Source organism: Canis lupus, chromosome 21 (assembly GCF_011100685.1).
Source record: "Canis lupus familiaris isolate Mischka breed German Shepherd chromosome 21, alternate assembly UU_Cfam_GSD_1.0, whole genome shotgun sequence".
Classification (NCBI taxonomy): domain Eukaryota; kingdom Metazoa; phylum Chordata; class Mammalia; order Carnivora; family Canidae; genus Canis; species Canis lupus.
In genome coordinates this window covers 48,854,964-48,880,627 of record NC_049242.1, presented here as the reverse complement: position 1 = coordinate 48,880,627, position 25,664 = coordinate 48,854,964, and the positions used below count along the sequence as shown (strand labels likewise).

Genomic DNA, 25,664 nt, shown 5'->3' with positions numbered 1-25,664 from the left:
GAATGGCTGAAATGTGGAGTCGTGAACATGATTTAATTAGAAACAACAGAGGGGGGAATATCCAACCGCTTTTCCATAGGCTGCCACCAAAAAGTCCATGGATGTTACTTTGAGTTTAGATGTTGAAAAAGCAGTTAGAAACCGTTGCCAGCTTTGGCGCTTGCACAGTGTATTGTTTAATACATTCTAGAAGATGAGGATAATTCCATTTGTTTCAAGAAGCGCTTTGACTTTGGAAGGCTCACAATGCTAAAGTAAGACTTAGGTCTCCGAGCACTGTTCAAGCTCACTCATCATCTTTCTCATCGGTAGGACAGTTAATTCTAAATTAGGGCATTACCGTGCAAGAAGAGGACTAGTGAGTAATTTGAACAGGGAGATTTCAAATCCGGTACAAGCAGTGGGTCAAAACCCCATAGTTTCAAATAGTTTAATCTGGCCTATTTACATATCGAACGTGCTTTTATATAGGTGTGTGTGTGTAAATATGTGCATATGCGCGCACACACACGTAACATTTCAGACTTATGAACTGTTGCAAGCGTAAAGAATGTTCGCGTGTACCATTTAGTCAGAGTTCCCAAATTCCCCAAATGTTAACATTCTCTTTCCATATACACGCACACAATAGGAGAGCTAAAATACATATGTACGTTTTTTACCCCTAAACCATTTGAGAGTAAGTTGCGGTCATAATTCCCCTTTACCACTGCATACGGCATTGTTACTCCAAACACAAAGATATTCATTTAAATGACTGCAGTACAGTTGCCAAACTCAGAAAAATAGCGTTGATGTCTATTATTATCTGATCTGTAATTCTCATTCAAGTTTAACAGCTGTTCCATAGATAATTCTCTATAGCAGAAGAGAAATAAAATTCTGGTCCATTATACGATCGAGAGCCACAAGTTATATCTGATTGTTGTGTCTTGATAATTTATTTTAAGTTTCAAAAATCATTTTTTTCCCCCAGAAAATGTGAGTTTCTCAGTGGCTCTGGTGGTATTTGATAGTTAAAAAAATACTCTGTTCTTGGTAGCATTCTCTTGCTCCACCTTATAGTGCTCTGTTGGGATGGTTTGGTAGGAAAGATAATTGCTCTTACTGTTGGGAAGTACGCAGTGAGCTCTCAGAGGGACACTGCTTGTCTGGTTCATGTAAATTCCGAGTGTCACTTGGAAAACTCTCAGATTAGGGAGTAAGGGTGTAAAAAGAAAAATAAGAAGAGAACTTGCACTAATTGGGCCAGCTTCCCCCAGAACAGATGTTGTTTTGTTTTTATTCATAAACTGCTGAGCTGTATTCAGTCCCATTTTGCTGATGAGGAAGCGGAGGTTTTCCTCCGAGAGGTTAAGTAACTTGCCGAGGTTACATAGCACGTTAGTCATGGACCTGGCTCTCCTCCCAGGCTATGCCTCTGTGGATGTGGAGAGCATGGGGAAAGACTTGTAAGGCAATTTGTTAATTCAACAAACTTTTGTTAGGTAGAGCAGGGTGTTCAGTGTTAAATTAAATGGGATCCTTGCCTTCGAGGGAGATGAGTGGTGTATTAGAGTTTGGGGAGTTCAGAGAAGAAACAAAGTCTCTCTTATTAAAAAAGATTAGGGAAGACTTCATCCAAGAGTTGGTATTTCTGGGGAGTCTTGAGGGATGGTAGGAATTAATTCCTAAGGAGATGTGGAAGAGGGAGTGTGAGCAAAGATATAAAGACTGGTACAGGTGTTAGGAATGGCGATTGGCTTGCTTGTAGGGCTGAGTTCCTGAAAGGAAGTTAGGAGAAAGAAACCTAGAAAGGAGTTAGGGGCCAGACTGAAGCTCCAATCCTGTGCCTCTTTCCTGGCAGTCTAATGAGGAGATTCAACTTTTGCATGACTATTGAAGCTTTTTGAGCTAAGAAATGACTTGACCAGATATGACTTTCAGTAAAGGTGATCTCACCACACCCAGTAGGATGTTTGTGATTGAGACAGTGCAGAGAGACAAATGGAGATGCTGATGGCAATGGTCCAGATGAGAATGAGGGGAATCTGAATTAGGGCACCTAGGGAACCTCTGCAAAAGATGCATGGAAATAGAATCAAGAGGACATCTCATCTGGAATGATGGGGTGACATCTGTAACACTTTCACGTAGGATTCCCAGGAGTCTGGTGTGCTTTGATAAAAGATACAACATTCAGATGTTATAGAAAGGGCAATTGTCTTGGAAGAGAAGCTATTATCCTTGAATACACATATGGAATTTAGGTGGGATATGAGTAGGGGGTCTCTGAAGATATAGGCATGGAGTCCAGAATAGAGATTCGTGGGTATAGATTATAGAATTAGAGTACTATGGGTATATATTTGGGAGTCTTTTATTTTAAGGTGATTACTGGAAACATGAGATTGAAAGAGCTTGCCAAGAGAGCGAGGGTAAAAGAAAAGGGAAGGAAGCCAAAGACAACTCCTTGGGAAACACTTGAATCCGGGTGTGGGAAGAAGACCAAGTGCCAGAGGAGCAGGAGAACTAGGGCAGAACTGTGCCCCAGGAGCTGTGGGAGGAGAGATTTTTCACAAGAAAAGAAGGATCAACATTGACAGGCTGGAGAAAGGTGCCTGTGGCCAGATATTGAGAAAAGGCCTTGAATTTAAGTTTTTTAAAGAATCATTTCAGTGGGGTTGTGAGATTGACTTTGGGGTCAGGAAGTGCATGAAGAGGCAGACATTTGGGGCCTGCTGTAGGTGGTTTTGGTTTTGGGAGAATAGCTAAAGCTTGGGATATGTACTGTATTTGACAGGAGTCCCCAGGGGTTAAGAGACAGAAACCCAGCTGAGGCATAATAGAGGATTCATTGTTTCATGTAGAACTAGAAATTCCAGAGGTGGAGTTGGCTACAGATGGTACTGGATCTCAAGGTTTAAAAGTCATGAGAGTCTTCTCATGCTCTCCATTTCTTAACTTTGTCTCTAATTTTGTGTTTTGGCTTCATTCTTTCCTGTTGCAAATAGGCTGTCTCCATATGGAGGGAAACCCAGGTGTAGGAAGAAGACCAAGTGGCAGCCCTAAGCACGTCTTTGCATCTTGAGATCCAAAATGAGTTTTCTAAAGTCTTCCTTGTGCTTTCAGCAGAAAAATCGTAGGAGGACTCTGGTTAGCCAGACTTACCTCATGTGCTTGTCCTTGAACCAGTTACTCTGTTTGGGATGGCAGGGTCCAGTGTGGCTTATGAATTGCTCCCCCCCACCCACTGGGACTACTTGAGGTGGACAGTCCTCCCGGAGGAAGCAGAAGGGAGAAGAAAGACTGGCAGAAAGAAAGCATAGTTATCTCAGCCGATTAGAATCTAGTAACTAGACACATTGTTGGAAATGTTTGTTTAATTGGGTCAATCCGAAATGAACAAAGGATCAGTGAAGAATATAGAAAGGTCTCAGTTAAAGCCTAGGTAATATTATAGTGGAACCAATGGGTTCTGTAGCTTTGTCCTCCAGTGCTTTGCAGTTCAGCAGTAGAGGTGATGAAACGTGGGGTGTACTCAGATTTTGGATTTGATAAGTCAGGACTTCATAGGGGAGTAGGGGAAATCAACCAGGAGAATTCAAGCAGTTCATTGTTAAAAGACTTGACATGGGATTCCGAACGTGTAGAGACGCAACTAGAAACCGGTTTGTTGGTTTACTTATGTATTTTTAAAATTTAAAAAAAATCTAAAAAATATTTTATTTATTTATTCATGAGAGACAGAGAGAGAGAGGCAGAGACACAGGCAGAGGGAGAAGCAGGCTCCATGCAGGGAGCCTGATGTGGGACTCGATCCCGGGACTCCAGGATCGTGCCTTGGGCCGAAGGCAGGTGCTAAACCGCTGAGCCACCCAGGCGTCCCTACTTATGTATTTTAATCAAGGCTATTTTTTTGTCCTTTGATTAAAAATAGTAATGACTTGAAGTAAGTGAACATATATTTGGTTTTCTACTAGCATAATTTAATTTCCCAGTGAGGAAATAGGCTAAGTCATTTCTTCCATGTATTGTCCATTCTTAATCAATCCATGCTTGTTTAACACAGTATTATATGCTTTAGTGGAACCTTTAATTCAGAATTTGTGTATTATTTTCTTCTAATAGGTATTTTCACTTCCTCTTAGTTTGGATTATGTTTATATCATAGATAATGTTGGAGGTGCTAAAAAGTCTGTATTATAGGCACACTGAACTTTTTAATAAAATGTTCATAAAATTAACAGATACTCAATTTTTAAAATCTGGATCCTTATAAAAATAAGGTAGAAAGAGAAGAGAGGAAAAAGTAAGTACCCATTATCTCCAACGTAAATGGCTTACACACCTAAGGTGCACGTGCATGCACGCACACACACACGTATCTATGGAACTATTTTGGTGCATTGCAAAGTCATCAGGGATGGAGGTTCTGATGCTCTGCATTTCTCATTCATTCTATAGCTACCATCTCAAGATCACAAAATGACTGTCTACATACGCTGTAGCCATCATGACCCAGTTCTCAACAATAGGAAAGATGAAGGAGGAAAGAAAGAGGGGAATATTTCCCAGTAGTCAGCTTCAAGAAGCCATCTTAAGCCTCCCATATAAACTTCTGCTCACATCTCATTGGCTAGGACTTAGTTACATGGGCAGACTAACTATGGGATGCGGAGAAGTATGGCTTTTGAACTGGGCATATTGCTGTCTAGACCAAAATCTCAAGGTTCTATTACTAGGTAAGAAGGGAAGAATGGTCATTGGTTGGGCAGTTGGTTAAAGTACGTTTGGCTGCAAGAAACAAATTAAATTTGGAGTAGCTTCAACAGTAAGGAAATGTACTATCTTGCATAATGAGAAGACCTCCCCTAGAGCTGGTTAATGGAGTTAGGTCACATCCTCAGGAACCCAGTTTCTTTGCCTTCCTACTCTGCTCCTCTGGTTCAGGTAGCACCGGGGTTGCAGTCACTTCACAAAGTCTATTTAGACGGGGTAGCATCCAGAAAGAGAAGAGAGTCATCCCTTCTATTGTATCCCCATTTAGGAGGAAAGCTACCTTTCCCAGAAACCCCCAGCTGACTTCCTGTAGCCAGAGCTGGGGTCACAGGTCCAACCCTAAACCAGCCACTGGAATGGGATCAGTATCATTGATTAAAAGCAGTCGAAATTTACTCATTGAGCGGTGTCATGTGAAGGAGGTGATCTTTTCGAATGAACCCAGGCTATGCCAGGAAGGCATGGATATTTGCTAAGCATGATTCCTCTCTCTCCTCTTCACGTCTTACCCATTTCATAGGGTCCATTTTGAGCCCTTTCTGCCATAGGGAGCCTTCCTGGTCTTGCTTTTCCAAGTTCCTCTTGCACTTTTCTTTGCTCCTCTCTACGAAGCGCTGGAGTGCGTGCCCTGTTACTCGGTGCTCAAGGTGCGTCAGTGTGCACGTGTCTCGGCAACTCCTCTGCCTTTCCTCTGAGGGCTCCTATTTGGGGCCTGTTATCACCCACTCCAGTATGACCTGGTGAAGGTAACCGCATTTTTTGAGCTTGAAATTGAGGCAGGAGTTAAGACAGGATTTCTTCTTCATTTTGAATTTATTGATGTTAGAAACTACCAGACTATATAAAAACTAAATTCTCCTGAAGTTTTATGGTTAATGAATTATCCTTATTTAAAAGAAATGAAATGGGACGTTTCCTGGGAAAGCACAGTACTTACTTTGCCAAACCTATGGTGCTTCGCCTAGAGTCAAAGGTCAATATTTGCTGGTAGATGTTAGTTGTAAAACTTCTTTTTTTTTTTTTAGTTGTAAAACTTCTTAAAAGCGGTAACATATTTCCTCATCTGGGTGGATATTGCGTGTGTTTATTGCCAGAGGTTGTCAGGATAACTTTGCCCAGGAAATGTAACCATTGCCAGGGGTTTTATTGATCTACCTGTGATATATGTGGGTATATTCAAATAGATAAATGAAATAATTTCCCCCTTCTCAAGCAAATCTACTTTAAAAACCTTGGGAATTTAAGAAGGGTTCTTAATACCTGTGTGTTCTTAAAACATATTCAGTTTTTACGTGCACTTACATAAAAGTTATATGAAGATATAAAACTCTTCCTGGTTTGTGAAGAAATAGGGTGAGTAAAACACTGTTAGCTGACTCAGGACTCTGATACACGGTATCAGATGAAGTTTATTTAACCTTGATAAGAAGAATGTCCAAGGGGAGCTATTTACTTGTTAGCCCTTCTATTTACTAAGAAAATAACTACATCCTTTGGTTCTCTTAAAGCCATTCATAGAAAATACACAAAGCAACAGTGTTCTGTTTCTGGAATTTGCATTATTTTACCTTATTCACCTTGTTTTATTTCTAGGATTTACATTATTTAGCTGTGGTATAGGACCTTAGGGCAAGGCACGAAGGAAACAGAGACACTTTGTTCTGTTTTAAAAGACAGCAGAGCTGGGGGTCCCTGGGTGGCTCAGCGGTTGACTGCCTGCCTTCAGGATTGCGTCCCACGTCGGGCTCCCTGCATGGAGCCTGCTTCTCCCTCTGCCTGTGTCTCTGCCTCTCTCTCTCTCTCATGAATAAATAAATAAATAAAATATTTAACAAATAAAAAATAAATAAACAGCGGAGGGATGGTGATAACAAGGGTGAGTATATAGGATAATTAAAATGAAAGGGTGCTAAGGTGACGTCACTTTTTGTCTATATATACACACACACACACATATATGTGTGTGTGTGTGTATATATATATTTATATATTTCACATTTACATATTTATTTTAGAGAGAGCACGGTAGGAAGTGCAGAGGGAGAGGGAGAGAATCTGAAGCAGACTCTGCCCTGGGTACAGAGCCAGTTGCAAGGGCTCCATCTCATGACCCTGAGATCATGACCTGAGCCAAAACCAAGAGTCAGACATTCAACCAACTGAGCTGCCCCAACTTTTTGTCAATATATATTGATACTAAATATCTCTAACTGGAAACCAGTGTACCTCTTGGGGTCTTTCACAGGAGGCCGCAGAGTTCCAAGCACATAGCGGGGCCTTAACACATAAATACATGGTTGGGGACTTGGGTGAGGGGTGTGCATGACCATGGTTTTTGCTTGTACTTTAATACGGTTGCCGACATGGTAGGGCCTGCAGGTTTCGGGTTCTCTTTCATGAGGGGGTGCCCCTCGCCTCCGGTTAGACACTCCCTGCGGCCGTGCTCGCCCGGTCAGCCTTGGCCTAGAAATGCCTCCTGTGGAGGCGCAGGCCGCCCGGGGTTGTGTCTGGGGCGCCCACCTGCCTCACAGGGCTCGGCGGCAGGGCAGGCCGGGCGGCCGGACGTATTGGGGCGCAGCCTGCGGTAGTTCCCATGTGCAGGTCCCGTGTGCCGGGTGGGGAAAGGTAGGTGTCGGACGGAGTGCCGAGGGGGGAGAGGAGGCCCCGGAAGGGAAGGGTGGTGCTTACCGCACTTTTCGGTCAGGGCTCGAGGGCAGCGGGGCGCCAGGCCCCTGGTCACCTCCTCTGCCCGAGGAAGGCAGCGGGCGCGGGGGGTGGGGGCTTTGGCACCCTCGACCCTGACGTCTCCCAGTGTGCTAGAGGGATTGCCCTGAGTGAAGCTCTCTGTTGTTGGAACGCGAGCGAGCTCGGGGCCGGGGCCTGGCTGCTGCAGTTGCCTAACTCCCGCCTTCTCCACGCCAGGCTCCTCACAACAGCTGCTGGAAGCTGCTGCGCCCTCATCCGCCCTCCTCCTGGCTCGGTCCATATGTCCAGTCAGTGTGTACATTGTAGTCCTGAGTCACTGGGTCTTGGCCAGAATTCCAGCCAAATGGCTACAGTGAAGTTTCTGTGGCAGGCCAGAAGAAACCCAAATCCAGGCATTTCTTAGAGAAATAACACCAACTGTGTGTTTTTTTTTTTTTTTTTAAATCTGTTTCACACTTGCCTCTCTCGTTCCTTTAAATTGCTTCCCAAGTGAAGAAATGCCAGCCTGATTCCGCACATTTCTCGAAAGTATGAACCGTCTGGTGCAGATGACATAGTAGAATGTGGCCTGCTTGTTCGTACCCACCGTTAATCTGTGCCCACTTAGCCAGCGCTGTCCCTGCTTCCCCCTCCTGGGACCGACGGCAGACAGAAAATATCATGTAGCATATGCATTAAGAAGAGAGGATATAATCGAAGACCCTAGCTTCCCCTGGAAAGAGCCGCTAATGTGAGCCCGTGGACCTTATGAATAATAAATGCGTACGAAACAGATTCATAAAGACATTACACACTGAGCCACTTGTATCCTGCTTCCTGGAATGGCTCCAAATCCAGTGGGAGAGCGGAAGTCTGACGGCTTGCCCTTTCCCCATCCTCCGCCCTTTCTCTGTCTCTCCCCTCCCTGTCGTTGCTCTCTCTGCTTCTGAGACTGTTGCAACAAGCAGAATAAATAGGAGTTGCCTTGAGGTAGACTGTGTCCCCATTTGAAGTCCTGCTAGACTTGTTCCAGCTCTGTGTGATCATGTGCACGGCCCAGAGTGTGTCCAGATGATCCTGTTGACCTGTGGACTGGCGTTCCCGTGTTTCGGGCCCACCCTCCACTTCCCTAAGAAAGTGCACTCCCGGAATATGTTAAGAAGGAAAATTGTTGCCATAGCACTTTAAAATCTAGCCAAGTGGTTCTTTCATGTCGGGAGACTGGGGGGCAGTAGGGGAGCAGAAATGAAACGAGAGGAGAAAACTTGCAGAAAAGAGAAGATAAACAGGAAGCTTTCCCTACCCTTTCAGTAGCAGTCGAGTCCCGAGTCCTGCTGGGGCTTAGTTGCGGCATTACGGCAAATACCAAGTGTCTGCAGCGCGTAGGGCCCCGTGCAAGGGAAGACAAAATGAGTACGACTCGGTCCCTGCCCATAAGGGACATATAGTACGGCTTGAGGGGATGTGGCCAGTTTGTAGTAACGAGAGGCAGAATAAGATGTGTGCCCCGTGAGAGCTTCGTCTAATACCGGTGGAATCAAAGGAAGCTGCTAGCATGATGGTTTCGTATTTGTGGCAGTATCCAACTTGGACAGTACTGATGAGTAATGTTTCACTTGGCAGAGACCGGAGTCAGGGTATTTCAGGCGAAGGAAGTGTCATGAGCAAAGAATCAGAGATGGGAAGGCATGGCGTGCTAAGCCGTAGGACACGGGGCGCGTTGTGGGATCAGGTAAGCAAGGCAGAGACGATCCACGGTGGAATTCCAGCTAAGTCAGCAGGGAAAAAAAAGCCTTTGGGAAAATGCTCAGAGTTGTGTTTTTTTAAGATGTAGCTCCCACAGTGTTATAATTAAGTGGTTGAGGCAGGAGTCTTGCGGAGGTTCATGGCAGTAATCTGGTGGAGGGTGGAGGGGAATTGGGGGCTTAGACTCAGGTGACGGCAGGAAGAGGAAGAGTGAATGGATTGAAACCTTGCAAGGAGGCTCTTGGTCTTTGGAGAGAGGAGCTTCAGGGCGCAGAGGGGAAGGAAGTGATGCCTGGGACCTTGTCCCCTTAGCATGCAGAAAATTGTACCATGTCCACCTTTCTGTTCTTACACTGCTCCCATTGGAACAGTAGTAATAATGTATATCTGTGTATCCTCACTTAGCGAATTAAACGGGTTTTCTGGGGCCAGCCAATACATCCTCTCTTTTTCCATGAGAGTTTGCATTAAAAGAAGCACAACCAAGACTCCTCTACGTCCCAAATAAAGTCCCAGTGAGTTTTAGGGCCCCCCCTCACCCTGGGATCCCATCCTTAGCCCCTTTCCCACTGCTCATCTCTGGCTGTGGAAAGGATGGCACTGGTGGTCTGTTGGAAATTCCTCCGTGGCTGCATTCGGGAGCTCTTAGGTCCACAGGCCCTACTCGGGGCTCCAGGCTACCAGGGGAGAGCGTCGATGCTCAGAGCAAGGCTATTGCCCAAGTCCACTCTGTTCCACCTCTCGGGGAGGTATTTCCCAACTTCTTGGTGACACACCAGGGGCATTGACGTGAATAAGCAGTGGCGCTGGAATGCTGGCTCCTCCGCCTCCCCTCCGTGCGCCGTCCGCCAAGTCACCTAGCCCCCCAGGGACTCGGGGAAACGGGGCCACGGCAATGAGATGATTAAAATGGAAGAATGTCCGTAAGCCGTGGATCTCCGGGCCTGCGACTCCTGTGGGCTCATTCCATAGGCCTCTTTCCTTTCAGAGCTCTTGGGACTTTGTCCCTAACCCTGTTACTTATTCACTTCGCTCTCCCCGGATCTGAGGTTTTGATGCGAGGCGTCCCCAGCGTCTACTGCAAGAAATTCTGGCTCACGAAAGAAGCAAAATGGGATGGGACTTTGGGGCACGCGGCTGCTGGATCTGGAGAACCTTCTCCAAGCTGTCGTGTTTAGGATTCATGAACGCGACAGCTCGGGAAGCGTGTGTTGATGCGGCCCTACAGGCTCCACATGATACGTTTACTGTAGTTAAGAAATGGGACCGCCGCGGCAGTGTGCGGTAGGGTCCCCTCTCGGCTCCGTTGGCACCATCCACTGCATCCTCCAAGGGTTTATCTCCGGAGAGTGGGCCTGTATTTCGGCAAAAACCACACGAAGGGAGCTCATTTGGTCATTTCTGTTAACGATAAGTAGTGGAGGAAGAGAGGCTACTTCTTGAAGCTCAGTTACTCTAGTTTTCCCTTGGCCTATAAAGGGGGCAGGGATTTGGGAAGAGGGAGCAAGGATCTTGGCTGAGGTGGTAAACAGTCTTTTTTGTTGACAAGTAAAGGTAATCAGGTGCTCTGCATTTTGTTATTTTTTAAAACACTCTTTCATGCGGCCCTAGTGTAATAGATTGAGCTCAAGGAAAGCTCATAGATACGGGGACATTAAAAACTAATGTTAGAGAGAAAAATCACGAATCCTGTAACAACGTCAGTCTGTTTATGGTGTTTGTCTTTTACTGGACCTGAGCTTTTCTTTTTTTGATCTTTTAAAAAATTATATTTAAGTAATCTCTGCATGCAGTGTTTGGCGGGGTTCAAACTTACAGCCCTGAGATCAGTAGTCTCCTGTGCTTCCAACTGGGCCCGCCGTGTGCCACCCACTACCCCCCCCCCGCCTTTTTTTTTTTTTTTTTAAGATTTTATTTTTGAGTATAATCTCTACAGCCAACACGGGGCTTGAACTTACAACCCCGAGATCAAGAATAGTATGCTCTACTGACGGAGCCAGCCGGGTGCCCCAGACCCAAGCTGTTTAAGGCAGATCTTTGAGATAACCCGGGCAGCAGCCATAGTCACATGATTACTTGCAGCCCTGCGGGGAAAGAAGGCTATGGCCCCGTACGGTACGATTTGATTTTTTTTTTTTTGAAATGTGATCTTTTTTTTTTTTTTTTTTACTTATTTAAAGATTTTATTTATTTATTTGAGAGAGAGAGAGAGGGAGATCACAAGCAGGGAGGAGGGGCAGAGGGAGAAGCGGGCTCCCAGGACCCCGGGATATGCCTGAACCGAAGGCAGATGCTTAGCCGACTGAGCCACCCAGGCCCCCAGAAATGTGATCTTTTAAATATTCCCTTTACGGCATGAACATTATTAATTGAATCTTAATTAGTAAATCTGAGATATAGAAAGGCCTCTTCTATATCTCAGATATAGAGAGAGCTTGCACCAAGTGTGCATTAGGGTAGACAGTGGGGGCCGGGGGCTGTGGCATCGGAATGGCGAGTATTTTCAATGGGGAAAATTCTCAGAAAACGGTTTCTGACTGATGAGTTGGCGTGTTGGTGGGTAGTAACACAAGTGTGAGATGCATGCCCGATCGGGGCACTGCTTGTGCTTGACCTAAAAGGCCAATGTGCAAGGAACAACCAGTAGGTTGTAGCCTGTGTTTACGAGTTCTAGGCGTGTTCACGAAAACTGAAGTCTTCGCGGGAAGTAACCCTGGAGTCGGGTATTCGAGGAGCGAAGGGGAGGTTGGGGGGTAAAGCACGGGAAGACCAGCGGTGGCGCTGGCTAGGCTAGAACCCAGAGGGTTGCTGAGGACAAATCACTTTAAATATTTTTAACCTTCAGGAGGTATTAAGACTGTCTTTTTCAGTCTCTCACTTTACATATGGTGAACCTTGGGAGGTAAAAGGCCGAGAGCCTGATGGTACAAAGTAAGCAATTTTGAGTCTGGATCTTGGGAAGCCTTGAAAGGTATGAGGGTGCCCGGTGTGTGGTGAGAGGGCTTTTTAGGAGGAATTTAGTTCAGGTCGACCCTGTGCGACACCTGTGGTGTTGCCTGAGAAGCCAGTGTCGTGATCCTTGCTACCGAAGAAGTAATTTTACGTAGTCACTCTTGGTTTCTGAGTCCCCTGGTTCTCCACCCGCACCGGCACCGTCCCGTTGCCCAACACACACCTTCAGGCCACATCCCTACGGTAAGGCTAGGTAAGGACCAAGCGGGGTCCTTTCCAGGGCTATTTGCATTTTAACTGGGACAAAGAGTTCTAGAGAAAATAACGCGTCTACAAAGTAGTTTCAGGCCTCAGTGACTTCAGATGAAGGAGCGTTTCTTGTGTCCCTAAAATCAGGGAGTACTAGAGGGGTGGATTGGAAGGCGAGGGGGACCAGAGGTCTAGGAGGAGCATGTCGTACCCCTGGTGCTTAGTAGACCCTCATGTTTGTTGATGAACGAACGAAACTTTTCAGTGAACGAGTGACTCGATGAAGGTGGCTCTGAGGTGCAGGCTGCTTGCAGGGAGGAGAGGGAGGGATGAAAACGGAACCTTTAAAGGAGGGATTAGAGACTCCTAACTCTGGGACACGAACAAGGGGTGGTGGAAGGGGAGGTGGGCAGGGGTGGGGTGACTGGGTGACGGGCACTGAGGGGGGCACTTGACGGGATGAGCACTGGGTGTTATGCTATATGTTGGCAAATCGAAGTCCAATAAAAAGAAATTAAAAAAAAATAAAGGAGGGATTACTAGGACTTGATGATGCTAGGGCACGTGATGCTAGGGCACAGGGAGGGAGAGCACTTTAAAAAAAAGCAACTTACAGATACGAAACCTGTTGCTGGGGGAAGTGCCCCTGGTGAAACCAGGCCATGTTGAGGGATGGGGCAGGGGGTGTGGTCCTGTGCTTAACGTCCAGGCACACGGCCCTCGTTCCTAAGTCCGGCTTGGAGACCTCCCTCCAGCCCACCTGTGTACAGGTTACTCACTCGAGCTGCTGCCTTACGTCCCGCTCCTTGTCCCTAAAGTCCTGTGCAGCTTCTCCTCCCGTTTCTGTGTGCCTGGGAAGTGGGGCACGGCAGGAACTGTGGGCTCAGACTGTCTTACAAAAGGACCCCAGGAATTCTGGTCTTTTCCTTACTCACCCTTACTCCCTGTTACATTTGTCACTTTAGAATTTCTTTAGGAAAACCTTTCTCAAAAACACCCCATACATACATACACGTCTGTGTGTGCATACACACGGGTGCACACCCCCCCGCCCCCGAATGTGCCTGTTTGAATTATTGTGGTGGGAGTTAAAAGAAAAAATTGCAGACATTTATCTCATTGGGAGAATCTTATACACACACACATATGCCTTTGCTTGGAAAATCCTGCTTATAGTGACTTTCACTTTTCGCTTCCCTTTTGCACAGAGTACGCCGCCCTTGGTAATGGAGAGATAACAGGCTGACTTGCCTCCGGGAGGCATTCCTCCTTAACAGACTGGTTTGCTCTGATCTGTATAAACACTCCTGCCTGCTGACCAGTGGTCTGTATTTATGAGGCACTTGGAAAACACTGCAAGCTGCAGAGAGTGACCATGAATAGCAAACTTAATTTGGTTTAATGTGTTTTGGCTTGCTTGACCTCACCAGAATAAAAATGTGCCTGTTTGAATTATTGTATTGGGAGTCTAAAAAAAAAAAAATTCTAGAGACATTTATCTCATTGGGAGAATCTTGGGATCGCTTTAGCAAAGGTTTAAGTCCATGTTGAATGTCAGACAGACTTGAGAAATGTTTAACATAGAGCTTTAATCACAGATTAGTTTATTGTGAGTTCTGAATTTTAAGAGCCTGAATTACAATTTTTTTTTTCTTGCTACTTTTTTCCCCCTAGACGATTGGCTGGCAACGACCTTTCTTTTATCCACCCAAAGGCCTTGTCTGGGTTGAAAGAACTCAAAGTTCTGTAAGTAATGCAATTTTAGAGTTTCACAGCTGGCTGTGTATTTTCTTTTTGCATAGTCAACATGCTTGGAGCTAGGGTAAGCACAGTTTCTTTTAGTTCAGGATTAAAAGATTTAAGGAGTGGCCAATGGGTAGTGTGGGAGGCGAGGGCTGATTTAGGCAACCTTGGGTCTAGATAACAAAAGTTAAAACTCTAAATAATAGGTGTTCTGACCTTCAGTGCATTACAGTTGAATGTATTAGGCTTTTTGTGGGGCTAATGGATTGAATCAAAATCATATTTAAGCTTTACTGGTAGAGCTGTTTCTACTTACCGGATAGCTGTAAGAACTTTGAATTAGCTGACCCCAAAGGGAAAAAAAGGCTTACAAAAGCTCGAAATGTTAAAATAGTTTTTTAAAGCCAAAAGGAATTAAGACGTCTATAATTCACAGAGTCTGTGAGGGACCAGGAAATAAATTCCTGGCAGTGGGTAGGGGTTTGGACCATGGCAGATGAACAGGTGAACTGACTGCCACTACCTTGCTGGGCAATCCTCTGCAAGTCACTGGACCTCTCTGGTTCGGTGAGTTCTGTGGCTTTTACCCTTCCATTCTGTGGTCGTGATTCCTGTCAAGCAGTCACTGTATTAGTATGACTAGAAGAGGCTTAGACAACAGCAGTGAAGACCTCATTTTCAGTACCAGTAAATGCCTCTCTTCTCTCTAACCGTTACATACAGTTGAAGCCCTTTTTTTCTGCTCCGGGCCCTCCATTCACTAAGGACGTGTCTGCTGCTCCCTAAGAGCTCAGGGTCTGCAGTCTTCTTGGAAAAATTGGCTTTACCTAATGCCCGTGTTTCTGGGCTCTGCTTTATTCCAGCTTGAAAAGGCACTAGGGGCTCCAGCCGGTTTGCTTGTTCTACCTCCCAGTTAACTTGTTACACTTCCTAATTAACCTTAACCGTCCCTAGGGTGATGAATATTAATTAGGGTGTCTTAGTTCCTGAGAGTGAAAGATCCCTGGAAACGTGTATTACCAGTAGGTCTGTGTCCAGAGATGGCTTGGGATAGCGGCTTCGGTTTCATTGCGGGCTTTATAGCAAATGCTTCTTGCTTTTTTTTGCACTTCTCTTTCCTTGGGTGCTTTCCACCTTGACCTCTCCTCCTTTCCTGCCTTTGGAAATATTTTTTTGGATAGAAAGGGCTCTGAATTCTTCTAAGAAAAAAAAATAGTAACAATTGCTTGTTATTCACTAACCAAAAATTTCCTTCCAGAACCCTGCAGAACAATCAGTTGAAAACAGTACCCAGTGAAGCCATTCGAGGACTGAGTGCTTTGCAGTCTTTGTAAGTAAGCTTTTTTGGTTTCCTGCATTCTTAGATCATTAGTAGACCCCTCTGGCTGCTAACGGTGAAAAGACGTGCAGTCCCAGGAAAAGGGGAGATTTATTCTCTCATCTGGGATGAAACTGGGGATGGCCAGGTGCTACTATCAAAATGCCATATGGTGAGGGACAAGGACATGGTTCCGTTGACCCCCCCCCTCGTCTCAGGTGCTGGGAGAGACGTTACCACCATACACCGCCAGGTATGATTCCCAGAGCTTGTGCATGGCCGGGGATGGCCACCCTTCCAGGACCAGAGTTACGTGTGTACAGAAGGTCTAAGCGTCTTGTGCCGTGATGGTCGGGAAACGCCAACAGCCACAGAGACGTTTCTGTTTTGGGCAGCCCCGATAATCAGAACCAACTGATTATAATTCCCCATCCGTGGGCCTTGCACTCACATTGGACGTGGTAACTTAGTCTCTTGCACTGCCTTCTTCCCAAGTTTTTCTTTTTGAAGAGGGTTTGGTTTTAAGTGGAGTGTACAAGATTTTAACTTTTGGTTTTTACCATGTTCAAAAGCTTGGTTTTCGTTCATTTCAAAAGCTCTTTTTTTTTTTTTTTTTCTTTTTAAGATTTTTTTTAGGGAGAGAGCGTGCATGCAAGCAGGTGAGAGTGAGCGGGGTCAGGGGCAGAGGGAGGGAGAGAGAGAGCGAGCGAGCCTAGGGAGACTCTGCTGAGCCCAGAGCCCTACACGGGGCTCGGTTCCATGACCCTGAGATCATGACCTGAGCGGACATCAAGAGTCAGACGCTCAACTGACTGAGCCACACAGGCGCCCTAAACGCTTTTTCTCTTTTATTTATTTATTTATTTATTTATTTTGTTTTTATTTTTTTCGTAAACGCTTTTTCATATAGCACTTCACTTTGTTCTTTTTTGCATCGTTTCCCATATGTATGTACGTACGTACATGATCCGAGAACAGTGATCGCTGCTCCCGCTGTTCTGATGCCCCTACCCCACCCCTCCCTTCCCTCTCCGGTGGGGCGATCCAGTAGGCAGCAGTGGCGTCCCAGCGGCCATGCAACATCCATAGAAGACTTTGAAGAAGCAACTGTTTTTATATTAAACCAACATTTCTTAATGACTAGAATGAATATTATAAGCTAGTGTTGTTAAGGCTACAACTTTATAGTTTTTCTCATGTTTGGGACTAGAAGACCCAACCCCTCTATCTCCAGGGGCATCTTAACAGAAGAGAGTGAGGAGCGCTGAACTGATGCATGTGGGGATTGCGGTTCGTTTCCTGCCAAGATTAAGAAAAGCCATTAGCGTCTTTATCGGGCTCGTCTGGGTTTGGATCTCCACTTTGCCACTTGCTAGCTGTGGGAGGTTGTGCAAGTTACCTAAAGTTCTCCATACAGTAGTGTGTTCGTTACTTGCCATATACTTTCATGCACGAACAGCACTTACAGCAATATCTGACGTGTGGCATCTACTGATGATAATAATGAAATATTTTATTGGTGCTTCCTTTTGGTTATTAGTTTATCCAATTTATATAACCAGGTGACGGGGATGGCTGAAAGTAACGAAAAAGTATTCATTAATTTGTTTTTATTTCTTTGGAAAAGTATTCTTTTAAACGAGGAGCTTGGTTCGTTAGCCTGTCATTGTACCAGAGTAAGGAACGCCCGCGTACACTGCATCGGCGCGTGTCCCGATTCCATGTACAGCGGGAGGAAGGCGTAGTTTCTCAAAGTGTGGCACTTTGTCCACTTGCATCGGAAGTACCAGCTTCTGTTAAAATGCAGACCCCTACGCCATCTCCTCGAAGTAATGGTATTTTCTCTTTAAAGGTAGGACGCTATAGGAAGCTGTATTTAAAAAAATTTCCCCAGGTAATTCTTATGTACATGGAATCACTCTGAATTAAAACAGAATTTAATTCACACGTATATGTTCTGGGTTACACAATTAGATTTTAACTATATCATGTAGTCGTGTATTCTAATCTGCCCCATACGTCTTTTTTTTTTTTTTAAAGGGTATACTGCTGCCCTATGTACTATTCTTTTTTTTTTAAAAGGCTTTATTTATTTATTCATGAGAGACACACAGAGAGAAAGAGCCAGAGACCCAGGCAGAGGGAGAAGCAGGCTCCATGCAGGGAGCCTGACGTGGGACTCGATCCCGGGTCTCCAGGATCATGCCCTGGGCCGAAGGTGGCGCTAAACTGCTGGGCCACCTGGGCTGCCCACGTCTTTCTTTTTATTGCCCTTTGAAATAACTTCGAATGTAGGCTTTTGTAGGAAACGCCTGTAGTAGAAGATTTGATTGAAAATGTTTGAACTGCTTGTCTCATCTGCTTGCTGATATAAAACCATTTTTAACCACCCCCCCCCCAAAACACATCACTGGAAATTAGACGACCTTATCATTTAGATTAGATAATCTCCTGGTTAATGAGAAATGAATGTGAAATTAAAATGTGGACTAATACAGGGGTGACTGAGGGGCTCAGTTGATTGCGCGTCTGACCCTTGATTTTGGCTCCGGTCATGATCTGGGGGTCATGAGCTCCAGTCCTTTGTTGGGTTCCAAGCTCAGGGCAGTGTGCTGGAGAATCTCTCCCTGTCCCTCTCCCCTCCCCTGCTTGCTCTCTCCCTCTCTCTCAAATAAGTAAACCTTTCAAAAATATATGTGCCAATAAAACATATCCTACGCTGTAAAGGTCAAACTTTAAAATGTATCTAATGTCATCAAAAAGGAGTATCCAAGGTATTCACCATTTAATTTCAAGTTTAAATAGAAGTCTAATTGGGATCCCTGGGTGGCGCAGCGGTTTGGCGCCTGCCTTTGGCCCAGGGCTCGATCCTGGAGACCCGGGATCGAATCCCACGTCGGGCTCCCGGTGCATGGAGCCTGCTTCTCCCTCTGCCTGTGTCTCTGCGCCTCTCTCTCTCTCTCTCTGTGACTATCATAAATAAATAAAAATTAAAAAAAAATAAATAAATAGAAGTCTAATTAAAGGCACAAATATATTAAGTCGCTAATTTTGCCACAGTGCCAAGTTACGGAGCGTAGGATTTGTTATTTGCCATAACCATGTGCGTAGACTCTGAGGAGACTCCTTCAGTGAATCCATTGAGACATGTGACTTTGTCACCTCTACACACTTTGTGACCTTGGACACATGTACCCAGAGGGAACCATCCTACCCCCTCAGACCTGAATTCATTAGACGTTTCAAATAGTCATTTTCTTGTGCTTCTTCAGAGTTCATTTCACTTCAAGAACTTCATGCAGAATTGTTCTTATTTCCCAAGACTAAAGGATCAAAATATTCGCTCGTTTGGCCTGGTTTGGAAGGCTGAGAAAGGCAAAGCTAAAATCTTTGAGTTTTATTTTATTTTATTTTATTTTATTTTTTTATTTTTTATTTTTTAAATCTTTGAGTTTTAGAACAGAAAAACTACCAGGAAAACATACAAATAGACTGTGGACGAGAAGCGCGTAAAGCCCACGTGACATTTGTTGATCGTGGAGATGATCTTGAAGTGCTTTTCACGGTAGTTTTCTCCCTGTAATAGTTTTAAAAAGCACGTTGTGCGCATCACTTGTTGAGTGAATTGCGTGGTTTAAATTCTCTCCAAAATTGGGAGAGGGGTAGAGGTGGAGAGGAGTCAAAGCAAACTATTTAAAAAAAGGGGGGGGGGCACGGGGACCTTTATCTGCATCAGAAACACAGGGAGCCGTGTCAGGCCTGTTTCACCCAAGAAGGAAACACACTCGGGTTTGTTAGCTTAGTGGGTGTAGCAGTCAAGTCAGATACAATTGAAATTTTGTCGTGGTGTCAAACAGTCTTATCGGCCCCTCGAGTTCAGTTTGCAAATCTGATCTTCAGACCTGAATTACATGAAAGATTTCCTTGTGGTTCCAAGCAGTGCTTTCAGGGAGCAAAGGTCGCGGGGCTGAAACCAACCTGAGGTGCTTGTGCACGACGAGCACCAGGAACCCTCAAAGGGAGCTGGCGGAGCTCGTGCAAAGGGCCTGTGGAGCACGCTGTGGAAGTGTGTCCGGATTGGCTCCACCGGATTTGTTTTTTTGCCCCTTAAGTTAGGTTACGCGTACATTGAACAGTAAAGGAGGATTTCAAGGACTGAAATTCCTAGGTTTTCCACAATAACGTGTTATCCTGACAATTTGTACTTGAAACCGGTAACAAAATACACCACTCTATAGGGAAAGCTCTTGATGACACAGGATGGATGTTGGTAACAGACATTCGTCCGCAAAATCTGCATATGGACTTGTTGTCACTTCATTTAAGGCACGAAAAAAAAAAAGCGTGTGAGTCTCGGTAGGATAAGAAACAGGCTTTTGAGAATAGGGAATAGAAGCACATTTTAAAGACAGAAATGGTAAGGGAATTCAGTTAGGGCAATGTTAACCCTTTAACACCTGAGGTACACTTCAGTAATCGTTCTCTGCTGCCAGGGGACCGGCCCACGTCACCCCCCGACCGGTGACATACCGGCTGCTGCTGTGCATCTCGTGAATCAGTGGTGGTATTTTCTTGTCTCTTAGGATGAATATTAAATATGCAGGTCATGGGTACAAAGTCCTGATTCTAAGACGGTGTCTCTGTGAAACACTGATCTTGGTGGAGCCGCAGACTACATTTTAAAAAAAAAAATTTATTTATTCACGAGAGACACACAGGGAGAGAGAGAGAGAGAGGCGGAGACACAGGCAGAGGGAGAAGCAGGCTCCAGGCAGGGAGCCCGACGTGGGACTCGATCCTGGGACTCCAGGATCACACCTGGGCTGAAGGCGGCGCTAAACTGCTGAGCCACCCGGGCTGCCCCGACTCTTTACATTTATGAATGTGCCCCCAACATCCGCATGTGGATTTAGGTGTAAGGCTTGACCATGGGATCACCACCCATCCTTTTTACCTCATTTAGCTCCTTATTTACGTGCCTCATTTTCCCAGAATTCTTCCTTAGATGCAACTTTACCATTTGGGGACGTTTTTAGCACAGAGGAAATTGTGCCAGTGCATGGGCTGTTGTATCACTGTCTTGCACAGGAGATAATTTCCTTGCTATCCGAGCTCAGAACCTGCGTGGGTATCTTGCCCTGAGCCAAGGCCATCTCTTTCTACGGCGGCACATGGCACAGTGTCCTGCAGGAGGGTAAATGGTGTACCGAATACTGAAATCAGGCTGGAAGGGTGGGGATGGCCCTCCTTACAAGACTTTGCCACGTCTTAATGAAAGTGTAGTGTTTTGGCACTCCACTGAATTGAAGGCCTTTCTCCCTTTAGGGCTTCGTTCTGGTGGAGAGTTGTATGCGAAAGGCGGTGAGCCTTGCTCATTATCCTGTTGCATAGGAATGCACGTGATCATCAATACCACGGCATAGGCAATTTAAACTTTTAAGCTGCTCCAATGCTGAGAAACTGGAAAGGCACTTCCATTTGTACAATTAAGATACAATCTAAGTCCCTTGCCTGGCCTCATGGGGTCTATATGACTTGGTCCCCCATTTGTACCTCCAGCTAGGTCTGCCCTGGACCCTCCACACCTTCCTTGTGTGTTCGCGTCACGCTGACGTTCTGGGACTTGCTGGGACCACAGCCCACTGGTTTCCACGGAGTCTCCGCCCTCTGGGTTGCAGTTGGAGTAGCTCCTTCGTAGAGATGCTTTTCCTGACCAGTGCATTTGAAGGAGCTACCCTCCCCCCAGTAATAGCCTTATGAGTCTATTTATTTATTTCATAGCGCTCCGTAGGCATTCTGTAGTCACTTTTGTGGGCCATTCTCCATTGGAATGCCCATCTCGTGAGGGACAGGCCTCATGTCTGAATTGACCATTTTTTTTTTATCTTTTGTGCCTGACAAGATGCACAGGTTAGATGCTTTGAATAAAGTGCAGAAGCTTAAATTAACGACAAGTGGAATGTAATTGCATTAACTATGTAGTTACATTATATGGTTGATTATATGATTATATGTCCAGTGTCTCTCTTCCCCTAAGTGGAAACTCCGGAAGGTTGTGGAGTGTGTGTGTGTGTGTGTGTGTGTGTGTGTGTCTGTGTGTGTGAGAGACAGAGACAGAGAGGGAGAGAGAGAATGCTATCTACCTATTACAGCCCATCTCCTAAGCCGCTCCACAGCCAGGACTGTGCGTCTGTATGTCGACGATGCCTGTCTCTTCTCTGGGGTTGGTGCGAGAGAGTCTAAGGAATAAACAGGACGGAAAATGCCTGTTTCTAAAGGGATTCTTACGGCAGCTGCTCAGTTCCTGCCCTGTTACTCTTTAGTGCTTATCTCGACTTTATCAAAAAGCAGCTACCATCAGATCCTCACCAGGACCAAGGGTCCTTAACCCCCGCTAATCCGGGCCGGGAGCAGGTGGTTGGACCCAGGCGCAGCATTTGCCTGCAGGGGAAAGGGGCAATTATATGGCAGGCCTGAGCCCAGGCGGCCGGGAAACGGGAGGCACAGGCACCCCTCTCAAAGTCCGAAATTCCTGAACTCGACAGCTGCCGCAATCCATGTCTTTAAAAGCAGGCTGTCATTTTGACTTTTCACGTTTTTCGTGTTCCCTGTTTTCTCCAAGGGGGTCCACGCCTGGAAGGTAGGAGTCTAAGTGGTGAAGCTGTGTCAGCAAGGGATTCGCGCACACAGCTGGGATTTGCCCGGCGCACACTGTCAGGTTGTCCCCGTGTCAGGAAGCGATCATCCCAACAATTACGCCTCGTGGTGCGGCCAGCAACACTCAGGACAGAATTTTCCCAGATTTTTAGATGGAGACTAATTTTTTTAAGTTTGGGTAATCCTATTGGCAAGGTGTCTTTCATTCTAGAATTTTGGGAGAATTAAAAGAAGCCTTAAGGCCAAAATGACATCGATCGGAGGGAGCTGTTGAGTTTTTCCTGTGGACGGTTTGTTCTTTTCTTAGTAACTGTTAATTTTGAACTTAGTGCTAAGAGAGGAGGAGAAGGTTATTTGACCGGGACATGACACTTACAGTTTTAACTTGGTTGGTGGCAAGAAGGATCGTTAAAAATCTCTTGAAATGATTTATTGCTGTAAACATTTTTTGGGGGTAAATATTTCCTTATTTTCCCCTCCTTTGGTACAAGTCTAAATAGCAATTAATGTCAGATATTGGTTGTGATGTAAAATTTTAAGTATAGTAGCTTATTTACTCAGCTTAGGTTTTTTTCTTTCTTTCTCTTTCTTTTTTTCTTTCTTTCTTTCTTTCTTTCTTTCTTTCTTTCTTTCTTTCTTTCTTTCTTTCTTTCTTTCTTTCTTCTCCTTCCTTCCTACCTTCCTTCTCTTTCTCTTTCTTTCTTTCTTTCTTTCTTTCTTTCTTTCTTTCTTTCTTTCTTTCTCTTTCTCTTTCTTTCTTTCTTTCTTTCTTTCTTTCTTTCTTTCTTTCTTTCTTTCTTTCTTTCTTCTTTTCCTCCTTTCCTTTCTTTTCCTTTCCTTTTTCCTTTTTCCTTTTTCCTTTTTCCTTTCCTTGAAATAGATTCCAAAACATGAAATTCTAGCTTGGCCTTCTTGAGAATTTTCTTCCTTTTTTTTTTTTTTTTTTTTTTTAAGAAACCTCATTTTACTGTAAAGTTAGTTTAGCCAGAGATTCTCGAAAGATTGAGATTTGCATTCATCCCTTTGTTATGTAAGAAGGGAAAGAACAGACTTCCACACTGTGGTCTCGGAAAAGCGGCTCGATTTTATGAGACTTTCTAGAGAAATTGAAGAAAGAAGGAATGCCACGACTCTGGTCATTTTTGCAACTCCCTTCTGTTTTGGAAACTGGGAGGTGTGTGGGACTTGGCTCGTGCTGCTAGAATCCGTTCTCGAACGAGGTTGTTTCTGTCTCTGTCAGGCGTCTAGATGCCAACCATATTACCTCAGTCCCCGAGGACAGTTTTGAGGGGCTCGCTCAGTTACGACACCTGTGGCTGGACGACAACAGCTTGATGGAGGTGCCTGTGCATCCTCTCAGCAACCTGCCCACCCTGCAGGCCCTCACCCTGGCTCTCAACAAAATCTCGAGCATCCCCGACTATGCGTTTACCAACCTCTCGAGCCTGGTGGTTCTGTAAGTATCACCCCCTTAAACACCGTATATTGGGGGGGGGCAGGCACAGATTTCTCGTGACACATTATTATGAAAGCACCTCACCTTTGAGGGTGCTGTTGAAGAGATACTTGGTCTGGGGGAGTTGCTTTTTCTTTTTTACGAAATTAAACATGCTGACTTCTTAAAAACACAAGGTAGGCTAATTAAAAAACCAACGTCTGCTCACTGTTGAATCGTTCTAAACCACGTGGCCTTTTGTAACCATAAGGAGAAATGGGGACGTTTAGCAAATGCTTGGACAGCTTTTACTTAACGTACCAGTGATGTCCTCGGCGTGAGGAGAAGCCGCATTGTTTGAGGCACTCACAGAAGAGAAGCTTCAGTGATATTTCAGGTTTCGACCAACTTGTCTGTTCAAAGAATATATATGATTCTCTGTGTTTTTAATCTTTGAAAACGTGGACATTAAAAAACGGCATTTCTTTTAAAATCTGACACTGGCTGTCAGTGGTGGGAGGCGATGCGCTCCCTCCGGGCTACTTCCCACCTCCTCCCAAGGGGAGCTCGCCAGAATTTCACTTTAGATCATGAAAGGCTCATCAGAGCTTTGGTTCTGATATGGGTAAATATTAAAGAATTTTCAATGTGTGTACCATTTTCCCACCAGAGATGCTTTCCCTCTTCTTTGGCATTCTGTGTTTGGCGAGGCCGAGTCTGTGCAGCAATGTCAAGAGAGGTGCTATTTGCTGTTTCCACCAGTCAAGGGTTGAAATGCTTACCTACATGGTTCCTTTAAGAGGCTATTTAGGCTTAAGAAATATTATCGTAGTTGCTACTGGTTGATGTAAAAGTCACTTCGGTGCTTTTTTTCCATAGGCATCTTCATAACAATAAAATTAAAAACCTGGGTCAGCACTGTTTCGATGGACTAGATAACCTGGAGACCTTGTAAGTTGATTCCTGTTTCAGGTGGTTACATTGCGATATGGATGATGTGCTTTTGTATTTCGTTTCAGAAAAGGGGAAAATGATGGTCTTGAGTTTGGCTCACTATGAATTGGCTTTTTTGTTTTTTTATTAACTGGCTTTAATACGTGATTAAAATCTTGCCATCAAGTAACACGGTTAGGAATACTAATCTCGCGCATGGTTAAAAATGTTGCACCAGTTTGAATTTGGTATTTCTTTCAAAAATACATGTAAAAAGCAGCTCACTCTGCTGGTATGTCTACTTTCTAAAAAAAATGTTAGTTTTGTTAAAATATATGAGAGACAGTTTTGGAACACTGAACCTTATAAAATTAATTCTGGAAAAAAATCTTACCTGGTTATTAACCCTGGGTTTGAATATTTTCTCTGCTTTCTTGTATGCTAAATGAAGTAAAGCTTTCCATTGGGATACTTTTATTGTTGTTCCTGTTAAAGTATTTGAATTGTACGTACATTGCACCACCGTTTGAGCCAAAGGCATCGGACAGCTATGTGTAATTAAGAGGAGGCGTCTTTATTTTTGTTGTTTTAGCTTATTTTAGTTGTCTTCATTAGAAGATTTATAGGATTTGCTATTGTGGTATAGTAAATAAGTCAGAATATGTCCCCGTTAGTTGGGTTAATGACATTTGATTGGAATGCTCAGCGTTTGTAATATTTTGTTTAGGTGAACGTTCTGGTTAGCTGTCAGTTAACGAGAAGACGTAGAATCTTTTAGTTCCTTATTAATCTACTTTCCTGTCTAAACCACGGAAGGATAGTGAGCACCAGTGGATATTTGAAGGTGGAAGTTCTTGAAGAAGATAGTTCCAAGCTCAGTTATCCTTTACTAAGTATGTAAATGTCAGCGTAACAGAAGACCAGATGGATCTTCGGATGCTGGACCGCGTATACTCTTCCAATTATATTGCCATGGAGACTCTTCTTCCCGGCTGAATTTTTTATTTGCCACTTCTCTTCCTATGTAGAAAAGGAAAATAAAATAGGTCCCTCAAGAGCTGGACTTTTGATTTTATGTTACTCTCATTCTGAAATCGACCATGATAATCATAGGCCAACATTCTCTTAAGGTTATAAAAGAAACGAAAACTTAAACCCTCAGAATTAAGACTTTTAAGTACAGAT

The 25,664-nt window shown here is 44.7% G+C and overlaps 1 protein-coding gene across 1 annotated transcript in view; it reads left to right on the top strand.

The window, feature by feature from the left end:
• Positions 1-25,664, top strand: part of LGR4 (leucine rich repeat containing G protein-coupled receptor 4) — a 99,838-nt gene that overhangs the window by 58,663 nt on the left and 15,511 nt on the right. The window contains exons 3-6 of the mRNA XM_038569287.1: positions 14,068-14,139; positions 15,395-15,466; positions 23,352-23,567; positions 24,426-24,497. Coding sequence (XP_038425215.1) covers positions 14,068-14,139; positions 15,395-15,466; positions 23,352-23,567; positions 24,426-24,497 — 432 coding nt within the window. The remainder of the gene's footprint in view (positions 1-14,067; positions 14,140-15,394; positions 15,467-23,351; positions 23,568-24,425; positions 24,498-25,664) is intronic.